The following is an 11,635-nucleotide window of genomic DNA, read 5'->3' on the forward strand; positions in this document are numbered from 1 at the left end:
TAATCACGCGCGCTCGTAACCACACCAGCGTTTGTGCACGGTGCTGCGAGCCATAGACGCTTTGCAGCAGCTGTGCATGGGCGCCGCCATAACCGACCTTCAGTTTTTTATTCCGCTTATTAAATTTTTTTCTTCACTTCATCATTACCACAGCAGGGCAGGTTACTGTCATTTTAGGTTCTACTGTGTCCTTCTCCACAGCATTGGCCTTTCTGGAGGCTTGTCAAGGCCCGCTTTAGTGGCTCGGCATCTGGGAAAGACAAGAGAAGGTCAGCAATGGCGGCTGTTATTTGGCGCGTGCGTAAAGCGTCTATAAGAGAAAACAAAAAAAAAACAAAAAACGAAGCGTCTAGCACGGGGTCCCTACAGTCCGCTACGTAGACGACTTTTTGGTGTTTTTCGAAGATCTGGAATATTGGAAACGCTGGTCGACAAAGTGGTGGCGGTGTTCGAGAAGTATGGGGGACGCCTTAGGTTTACCTTTGAGGTTCCAAAAGACCGGGTACTCCAGTACCTGGACCTTTCTCTGCGCCTAGGAGACTCGCGTGTCTGCTGGACCTATCATCCACCATCCAAGAGATGCATCCTGGACTGGAAATCGGCCCACTCGAAAGTTGTGACGAGGGGCATCGTTATATCGTGTATGAGCTCAGCGCTCGAAAAATCATGCCTCCACACTCTGGGGGAGAGCTTTAGGCTACAGACTGAGACTGAGGAAAGCTGGCTATCCAGGGACACTACTTTCAGACGTCGCAAGCAAACATGCTGAAGAAATTAAAGGGTAGCCAGCCTACAGAACGGGATATGGAAGGCAAGCGACTTGTAGTTATCCCGTACTTACAGAGGATTTCTCACAATTTAAAAAATGTTGGAAATCCATATGGAATCCCAGTGGTTTTCTCCGCACCACAAAAAAATGAGCCAGATCTGCCCCAGAGAGTTCAGGCGAAGGTAGAGGGAATCGCAAGGAACAAGTGTAGTAAAAAGGACGTCAGGCCGTTCGTCCAATATGTCACGGGAGTAGTCTGCAGTATCCCCCTCTCGTGCGGCCGCACCTATGAGGGACAGACGGTGCTTGAATGAGAAGCTCCGCGAACACAGGTACTCCCTCGGAGCTAGAGTTCCTGTATAGGCTCCCTACGGGAGCCAGAGTTGCGCGTCTGTTTTTCACGTGCCGCCACGCCGCTATTCGCCGAGATCCGATCACGTGAAGAGCCGTATCAAGTGTCGTGCAGGAAAGAAGCTTAGACGTCGCGCGCGCCCGGCGTACTGAATTCGTTGAATTTAGTCCCGTGAGGAGAAGACTCCGCATGCCGTGCAGGAAAGCCGGCGCTCCGGGAGTGAACTCGCAACTCTGGCTCCAGTAGGGAGCCTCTACAGGAACTCTACTCGGAGCGACAGTGGGAGGACACGTATCGGTTCACTGCAAAAAGAGCCTGTGCGAGCCGTTGTTTAGTGCCACAACCATCTTGGGACCACACAGGGACGAAGTGACACGCGAGGTGCCAGGGGCCTTCCACATCCAGAGTAGAGGAAAAATGTGCATCAGCGCAGCATCAGTGGCGTTGTCAGGCAAGGAGCTGGATTTCCTGAAGCCGAGAATGAGGGTCCAGCGCGTGCCGTAGTCAGCTGCCATGGGAGAAAGGTGTGCGTGCGATTCCGTAGAGTAATGTGTGTTTTATTCTTTCATTTTTTTTTCTTTTTTTCTTTCTCTTTGTCTTTCCCTTTTTTGTTCAGTTAACAAGCTTTAGTTGCGAGCACAGTGGTTGCAAGTCAGCGCTCGGCCCTGTCTGGTTTGTCTCTTCCTTTTCGTGTCTTTGCGCTGTTTTATTCGATTATGAAAGTTACACCCGCAAACTAAAGTGCTGTCGCAAAACAAAAAAAAAACAAAGAAAAACGGCATGGTCATTGGGGTTGTTCCGAGGGGCATGCATGAGTCAGACCTGGAAGGGAACAATGTTAAAGTTAGAAATAGAAGGAAAGAAAATGAATATCAAAAACTGAAAACAAAAGAGAAAAGTTGATGATCCAGTTCCGGCCACAAACACAGTACCTCTGCTAAAGATAAGGTCTGGGACCTGAAAAAATGTCTCCTGTTCGCTGTTGCTGTTCTTCTGATAGCATTCTAATCGATGCTAGAGTGCCGGGGCCTTCATTTATTCCTTGTCTAATTGCGTTGGATCCGTAAATTAGGTAGGATTCACGCTGTTCACTTTCGCGATTTGATTTGAATCCAGATTCTAGGAGCGTCCCTGACCATTTATCAAACGAGTGTTTCTTAAGAGCGAGATGTTTGAATAAAGGCAGTGTCGGAAGAGTTTTGGCGTCAGATTTGTGAATATAAAAGCGGAGTCTGAGTGCCGTTCTCGTCTGCCCTATGTATTCCCTTAGCGAAAAGTCGTTCAAAATCAGTATAATGAAAGTATACTGAAAGTATACTAATAGTGAACTTAGGGTATGTACTGAAATCGTACTAGTTTCACACTTTTATGAAACAAAATAGTGTACCTTTAGTACACCCCAAGTACATATGTAGTATACCATAAGTGCACCTCGAGTGTACTTTTAGCATACTATAAGTGCACGTTTAGTACACTTCATGTATGCTTTTAGTGTACTAAATGTACACTACCAGTGGGTCCATATCACATGAGCGAATGACATTTTAGCGAACGGAGACATTTGAGCGAATGGTCGTTTTAGCGAATAACGGGGGCGCGCGTTAACCCATCCGTCGCGCTGCGCTTTACGCCGCTTCGCGGCGACAGTCTGCGGCAACTCATTACAAAAATATGAACTCACTTGGCCCACCCGAAAACGCCGCTTCGCGGCGTGCGACTATTCACTAAAGTGTCGTTCGATGAAACGTGGGCGTTCGCTAAAACGTCATTCGATCAAGTGAGTGCCTCCTACTACCAGTACATATATGCGGAGTGTCCCAGATAACTTCCACCAAACTTTAAAAAAAAGAAAAAAGAAAACGGAGCGTTCTCCGGGAGTGAAACCGACTGTACGCTGTTAGAAAGTCTCTTGCGAAAGTGCACGAAATTGTTTCAGTGCGCCTATTTACTTAATTAAGAATAACAAGCTAACTTTTTAAATCTTCGTTTAAAAGCCGAGGTGTGAAATGGAAAGTTGTAGAGCGCATTAACACCCAATTAAACCATTTTCAACAAGGTGCGCTTCGCATGCTCCTTTTTCCTAGCCTTCAAAGAAACGCCCGCGAAATACAAAAAAATACCGCGTGACAACTCGCTTCCCCAATCACGGCGTGCGAGCGCGCCGCGAATGTGCGTGCTTTGAAGGCCGGAAAAAAGCACGAAAACGTATTATGTTTCAAACACTTTAAATGGGTGTTTCTCAATGCGCCCGGCAAATTTACACTTAACATCTTGGCCCTTAAAAGAATATTCGAAAGGTTAGCTCAATAATCTTAGTTATTTACATAACCAGGCGCATTAAAAAAATCTGTGCACTTTCTCAAGACACTTGCTAACGACAGTTGATTTCACTCCTGCAGAGCCCTCCGGTGTTTCTTAAGTATGGTGCAAGTTATCTGGGACGCCGTGTATGTCGGGCGTTTTGAATGGAAAGCAGGGTCTCAAATTGACCAGAAAAATCGCCGCCTGCATTTAAAAAGCTGACTTTTCAAAGGTGTTTCTTTGAACGGCTGTATTCCAACCTGTGAAATTTCATCTTATACAGCTCCATTCTCGTGAAATGTTAAGAAACACCGTTGACAACTCAATTGATGATGATAATGCAGAGGCGCCACCATAGGGAGATGCACTCTTAAAAATGAGTCAGGAAATTAACGAGGGAATCTTTGGCAGCTCTATTCCTCGTGAGAATGACGTACCGGCGTCTTCTGAAACTGTGTGAGAAAAGCCCTAAAGAAGAGGTGCACTGCATTTTTCAACTGAAAGTATGTATGTGTAGCATACAAACATTATGGTCAGTGTTCTTCACGTAATTGATAAGACAGAAATTGAAATCCTACTTATCACTTTATTCAAGTTTCCGAGCCTGCCTCACTGTACACTCTCCTTTGTGATGATGGTATGCCATTACATCCTGCGTAAAAAGAGAAGAGAAAATTAGCCTATGGCCACTCTATGATATAACATCACATAATTCGCTCAAAGGACCACTATGTGAGGAAGGCAACATAGTAACAACTTCATCCTGACAAAAGGGCGAGGAAAATCGGGCAATATCGTTTCTGAAAACCTGATACCTGAAAGAAGCTCTAACACAGAGCAAACAAAATGATTGGCATTTTCTTAATGCCTCCTTTTCTTTTGCTGTGAACACACATACAAGTCATACGCTATTACACAATCAGTGGTGCGGCTTGATTTATGATAAGTACTTTTTTATATAACTTCGAGCTTTTAGAGAAAATATTCAATATAATGGGTCGGACATAAATGGTTGCTATGAACTATCCTATATATTTACACATTATCTGATATCATAAAAGCACTAGAGCAGGGTAGGGCTGTACTGCATCAGTTATAAATTTCTAACCAATTAAAAGTTGGCATTTATTTAATATATTAGTATTGGCTATTATTCTTTGACAAAGTATAACTGGGCGAGTTGGTACGTTGGTAGTCTTTCAACTCCATCGAATATTCAGGTCCTTTTAACATTTTTTTCATGCTTTTGCTTTTTCTAACTGCTCTGCCTTTTGTAGCGGCTTTCGCCGCCACTAAAAAACGTGACATAGATACTCACTTTATTCACAACACAAAATCGCAAACTTGGAAAGCGTGCCGCTTCGGCATACGCAGAGATCGTCCGTCTCTACGGCACAGGCATCAGCACGGGCAAGAAATCATGCTGCTCGCTGTTGTAACGTTTTTCACGCTAACGCTTTATGAAACAAATCGTTGACGAGGGACTGTTGGAACCACATCTCAGAACTAGCATGACCTGTGAGTGCTTGAACTGCCGTCAGACTGTACTTGAACGCTCCGCAAAAGCCTCGTCGGGCGACCGGTGTACGGACGGCGCCCAGGACAGGCCCTCGGCTGGCCATCGGTTCCGCCGCACGCGAATCTTTCTCACTCTGCGGAGAGAGCCATAAATTTTGAAGATACGCTCTTTTCAAACAACGAAATAAAACCGGGTAGAGCATAGTGAGAGTCCAGCATAGCTTAGCAAGCACACGGTACAAGACAAAGTTTGAAACAGCGGCGCACTTCGCAGAAACAAAAGGAACTTCCTCACCTTCGCTTGCACCAGTCGGCCATGACTATCCGCCACTTGCGACGCTGTGTCTCACAGCTCTCAGTAGTCGCTTGCTATTATTGAACACGGTATTCGTAAGTAAGGTATCTAAAATATCCGCAAAAACGGCTAAAACGTAAAAAGGAAGCGATGCTCCAACTCTCCGGAATTCCAACGGCGGCCGAACGGAAGCTGATTGCAATAGCGATGGTCTTGCGCAGTTTTCAAAAGTGTCTTCTTTTTGTTCTTTTTTCTTTTTTTTTTAAGACAAAACTATGCAAATCAATATATTAATAATAATAATGTTACTTTATTATATTCGTAAAAAATTAACAAACCGTTTAGTCTATCTTAGGATTTATCTAAACTTTCGGTTTTATTTTTCAGTGTAAAACCGAAACTATCTCAAGCCATTTCTCCCTTGTCGCCAAGGCTATTTTGATTCATCAGCGCATGCTTGCACCGCTGGTATTTTGGCTTTTCTGGAAGGATCGGCTCTCGCGGCACATAAATAATGAGGGCAACCTCGCGTTTTGAAACAATGAGCGTGCCCGTCTTTTTTGACGAGGGAAAGACACGTTAAATTTACGTCGATTTTTTACAGTGTGGAAATCTCGATCGACGGTGTTGTTCGTTGTTGCAATTCTCAATCCCTTTTCACGTGAATTGAGATGTCCTTAGAGTTTTGCAAGATAAATCTACACCATGAAACACTTTCGGTGAAAGCTTGAGGTTGTTGCATAAAGGCGCCGATTTCTCCAGCCAATTTCAGAGCGAGCTTCCATTCATAACATCACTTCGCTTACGCGGTTCGGAAGTTGATTTGCGCTGCATGCGACCATGCAAGGTGGAGGATCTTATGTCCCCATTATTAGCCGTGGTTTCTTTTGCCTCCTGTCTTTTTGATTGCTGTGGATGCAGATATCTGAAACAGCGCATAGTTACGCTGAGATCTGCATTACAAAAACACCGGATTATTTGGGGTTATTCATAGCTATGAACAACCCAAAACTCGTCACCTTTTCGCAAATTGTTTCAGTTGGGCTAGAGTTTATTCATAGCCCCTTTAAAATTGAAAATTCAACATGGTCAATTACACTGTCAATTAAAAAAAGCTAATTAGACAACGTATACTGTGACGCTTATTTACTCATCTAATGTCCACCGAGCCCCACAAATATTCTATGAAAACGGCATCGGCCTATCGCGTTTTTAGTGTGTTGATGTTAACAACCGCACTATATATATCTATACATATATATACATACCCATTACTATAATTTGAGTACGCCGACTGCAAGCACTGAAAGTAAGCCTTTAGTACACTTGAGTGCACTCCTTGTATACTAATTTTGAACTACTTTTTACCGTGGGCACGACGATTCTACTACATGTACTAGTTTTGTACGGACGAGTATACTTTCAGTCCTCCGCCATTTTTACTGGAAGTATACTTTAAGTACACTTAAAGTATACAATCAGTACAAAGACCGCACTGAAAGTATACTTTTAGTATACTTCAGTACACTTCGAGTGTACTGATTTTGAACGACTTTTCGCTAAGGGTTGCATTTTGCATACGGTACACTCGAGTAAGTACGCGACGTTCGACGAGGCACATGTTAAGTGCCCTTTAATTTTGATCGAGAACTGCGAGTGCGTCCTGCTGGCCGTGTTGGCGTGCTGCATCTGTTTACAGATCAGACACCCTGGGTTCATGGAAGGCCGACATTCGTTAGGTGGCGGCGATGAATTTATCTGAGAGTTTACTAGCGCGTCTTCGAAGACGCCTTCAAAGACGGCCTTGTAAACTCTCAGATAAATAAGTACAGAACCATGAGGCACGCCGGAGGTCACTGACGCGAGCGGAGATGTATGGTTATTGGCGGTAACGAACTGGAATCGGTTAGTAAGAAAGCATTGGATCAAATTCATAACGTTAGCATCAATGCGAAGATTGTTTAGTTTCAACAAAAGCAACTAATGTGAGACTTTATCGAACGCCTTCGAGAATTACGAAAATACGCAGTCTATCTGGGAACCCTATCAAGAACAGAGTGCAAGTCGTTACTAAATAGTAAAAGCTGGGTCTCGCTTGAAAATGATTTTCGCAATCTATATTGAGCCACGTTGAAAACCATGTTAGACTCCGAAAAATTAACAGGCTGAGAATAAATGACATGTTCAAGTATTTTACATTGTATGCTAGAGTGAAACTGGTCTATTGTTGTTAGGGCAATGTTTATCACCTCCTTTGTGCAACGGAACCACCTTCCCAAATTTTCAGTCGTCTGGGAGGACACCGAGATATAACGATTGGATGAATATTTTTGACAGTGGGGTAGGTTGTGTTGTTCAAACATTCGGAGTGAATATTATCGACACCAGCAATGGACGATATTTTAAGGTTATCGATTATTGGAACAATGATAATGGGATCAATTTAAAAATGTTCCATAGGCAGGAAGCTGCACTGGAGGTACTGAAGAAGGTGACATGCTAGTTACATTAAAAATATTTAACAAAAGCTGCGTTTAAATTTTCAGCACAGTCATAACTAGGTATAAAACAATCATCCACCCTTATTGAGATTTCGTTCGAATTGTTATCACCAATAATGTTCCAAAACGGCTTAGGATTATTAGACAACATATTCGGCGAAGTCGGATTAAAATACACAAGCTTCGCATTGTGAATAGCAGATTTGTATGCATGTTCTGATGAGCCTACCGAAGTTTCGAGCAGCCTGTGGCATTTGCAGAGCGAAACAATATTTTGTTTTTTGTTAGAGAGCCTTTTTAGTGTCACATTAAGGCAGGGTGAATGAGTGTGTGATCTTATATCTAACAGAGAGGAATCAATTCATCCGTGAGAAGCGCCACTTGATTCTTAAACAAGGTCAAGTTCTCCTAAATGATGCGTTCAGAAAAGTTATTCATAAAGACATATAGAGGGAGGGCTAAGTGGTTATCAATAGCTTCAAAGTTCGCTTTGCTATAGTCGCGAATGCGTTTAGTCACTTTAGAGGGGTTGTGCTTAGGAACCGTAAGAGATATGTATAATGAACTGTGATCACTGAGGTTTGGTAAATGAGTTACTAAAAAAACAAGATCCGGTGCACTAGTTAAAACAAGATCAAGGATATTGGCTGACTTAGCTGTGACTCGTGTATGTTCAGTGACGAGTTGTAAAAGAATGAAATAAGCGCACAACCTTAAGGAATTTGAACACTCCGAAGAATGTCAATTGAGAGAAGGGTACGTATCCGAGCAATCAATATTCGAATAATTAAAATCGCCTAACAAAAATATTGGAGAATCCGGGAATCTTCCAGTAACCATATTTAGCACCTCATGTAAGGCATTGACAAAGCCAGTGGAATAGTTAGGTGGTCTATAACAAGCCCAACGTACAATTCGTCTATTCCCCGCTTGGAAGCAAACACAGTTAAACGCAAGCCCAGTAAGAATATTTACGTGGAATGATTCAATATTCTCGTTAATTCTTATCAATACTCCCGATCTATGGCTGCATTTACATGGATGCGACCGTAGCGCATCGAGTCGAGATTCCACGATTCTGATTGGTAGCAGTTGGGTAGAAGAGGAAGAAGTGAGAAGACAGGCTGCGTGTCATTGGTCGCTCCTCGATTCGATGCGCTGCGATCGCATTCATGTAAACGTAGCCTATACTCCCTGTCGTATCGGTAAATATTAAACTTTTTTCGCAAGCAAATATCTCACTGTCACGGATTTGAGACGAAAGCCAAGTTTCAGTTAATACTTCGATATCCGACGAAGAAGAGTCAACAGTCGCGCACAATTTATAACGCTTGTTCATGACACTTCATACATTGGCCAAAAGCATTCAAACCTTGTCGAATGACTGACAAGGCCTTTGTCGACTTTGCCTATTTGTTGTTTGATATGGGGGGCTAGCAGAAGGCACTGACCCAGTAGCCGCGCTATTTTCAGCATTTGCTTTCCGTGGTACAACATGATTACCAACTTCAATCACGCTGTCACTGTCTGAGCAGCGCATTAAATATTTTATCGGGGTGAAGTTTATTCTAATGTAAGCTAAATTACTTGTCCGGGCTTCCAGCCTTCGCAAATTCAATCAAACGTTTTCGCGCGTGACGCTCAGCTGGCGAAAAGTACTCGCAGACAGACACACTACTGCCCTTTAATTTTGATCGAACTGCCAGCACGTTTTCTCGAAGCCTGTAAAATGCAAATTTAACGACTATTGGGCGAAAATTGTCTGTGACAAAGGCGCCGAGTCTATGAGCCCGAGCTATGCCGTCTTCAGCAATCTGCATGTTAGTTTCCCAATGGAGCACCTCCCGTACTTTTTCTTGGGATAAAGCCCATGTTTCAGATAGAGTGTCAATGACTTCATCGAATATAAAGTTGCCCCGTCTCGACCTGTCTCATCCACTCGGGCCCGTAGGAGCGTATTTTTTTTCTTTGTGTCATTGGCGATCATCTGTGCTGCCCGCAGTTGATTCTGCCACTCGTGGGACATTAAGACGTTGCTGTCAACAACTGTAAGTCTAGTGTTTACTGCAACGAGTTGTTTTTCAATCTATTGTTGGTGGCTTTTATCTCGCTTACTGATGCCATCAGACTATTCGCCCCTCCTCAAACTTAAGACTACGAGCATTCACTTCATGGAGAAACTTGAGCCTTTCGTCGAGCTCCTTGCCTTGGCACTCTGTCTTAGGTCCCGCGTTAGGCTCAATATCGGCGCGCAAAAGCAGAATCAAAGAAGACAATGCATTAACACAGTCGGAAACACAATTCATCAACAGAGTCGGAAACACAGACACAATGCTTCTGGGCGAGGCAACACTACGAGACACAAATAGCGGCTTTTTAATTTCGAGTAGCAATGACGACTGACCACCTGCAGTATGAAAACGACAGGATTAGACGACGTCCGCATGTTTGGAAAGCTGCCTCGCCTACTCAACGTCACCTGAAAAGAAAAAAAAAAAAAACACGGCAGCCCTAATTTGTTCATTGTTCCTGCAATGACACTGTACTCCGAAACAGAGCCTCCTATATGACCGCAATGCGTGGTTTCAACGTCACGCCGCTAGGGTGGCGCTGCTGTCGACCCCGCGCAGCGGCAGACGCCCCACCGGAAGTTTATGGTTTGTTCAGTGCCCACGCCTGGTGTGGGCAGGCGCGGGTTTGTTCGGAAACAGCGCGCTACAGTGTCGAGGGAAGCTGCGCCCTAAGCCTCTGTTCGTTCATTGCAGCGAACAACTGGGGCGACTGCGAGGACGGCACCTCGGGACTCGGTTGCGGTCCCCAGGAGACGTACCGAAACTGCGCCGACGTCGCCATTGGCCACGGCCTGGGACTCCGAGGGGTCCTGGGTGCCAACGCTTACGCCAAGCTCTGGAACCCTCCACCGCCCAAGCCCCACCAGGGTCGACGGAACGACGATAATAAGCTTTAGGTGCACCCGACGCTTCTTTATATGCTACCACAAATTTTAAAAGAAGTAAACGAATGTAAAAACAAAATAAAAAATATATTTTATAGGGCGGACTCGTGCCTGAAACTAAAATGAAAGATAGCCATTCATACTTCGACAGCAACGGAAGGGTGACTGACCCGAAGTGGAGTGCTACGGCTGCTTTTATGCGCCTTTACAGCCCTTATCACTTGGGCGAAAATTGCCGAGGCTCTGGGCTGTGTACCCGCGCGTAGCGTCTGACATTCGCAGTAGTGATACACGACCGCACGCCGGTACGATGCTCTTCTAGATCGAAACGGGCAGGGGCGGGGTGGGTTCTGCAGCGCGAGCATTCGCTCCAAGTGCTCCGAGCTGGTGTGCGCTAGACCATGCACTCTGCCTCCGACCCCCCCCCCCCCCCCCCCCCCTTTGTGCGTCTAATTTATACACAGGTATAAGTATTTGAAGATAGACAATGGACGTCGATCGTCTCGAGGTAATGTAACGTAATAACACTATATAAATAATAAACTTGTTGAAGGACTGAACGACTAAATTTTTCAATTCTTGAATTGTAATGTGGCGGTAGCCTATTGTACTTACTGTTGATGAAGAGCAATATAAGGTGTCGACGTAATGATTAAATGATGAGGCTCTATAAGGACGACGACATTAGTGGGTGTCGAACCACAACGTACAGTGCCAGACTTGTTTCAAGTATCGTGTACCCAAAGACTTTTTTCACCCGCAACAGTATATGGTAGAATCATTAGGGAGTTTTAGAATAACGTACGTAATTTTAGCGCACGCTAGCGCTAAATTTAGCGCTTGTATTGGCGCACGCGACGCAAGAGAGTTTTAGAATAGCGTTTCTCTGTCGCGACGGTCGCGACGCAAAAGCCCAAGCATCCCGCGCTTGCAACGCCACCAA

At 44.6% G+C, this 11,635-nt stretch overlaps 1 protein-coding gene across 1 annotated transcript in view; it reads left to right on the top strand.

Annotated features, from left to right (window-relative positions):
- The window catches only part of LOC8040963, a 65,894-nt gene extending 55,190 nt beyond the window's left edge, over positions 1-10,704 (top strand). Inside the window, exon 4 of the mRNA XM_029980088.2 lies at positions 10,502-10,704. Coding sequence (XP_029835948.2) covers positions 10,502-10,704 — 203 coding nt within the window. The remainder of the gene's footprint in view (positions 1-10,501) is intronic.
- The last annotated feature ends 931 nt before the right edge of the window (positions 10,705-11,635 follow it).

The sequence above is a fragment of the Ixodes scapularis genome, unplaced genomic scaffold, assembly GCF_016920785.2.
Source record: "Ixodes scapularis isolate PalLabHiFi unplaced genomic scaffold, ASM1692078v2 PGA_scaffold10__122_contigs__length_95168666, whole genome shotgun sequence".
NCBI lineage: Eukaryota > Metazoa > Arthropoda > Arachnida > Ixodida > Ixodidae > Ixodes > Ixodes scapularis.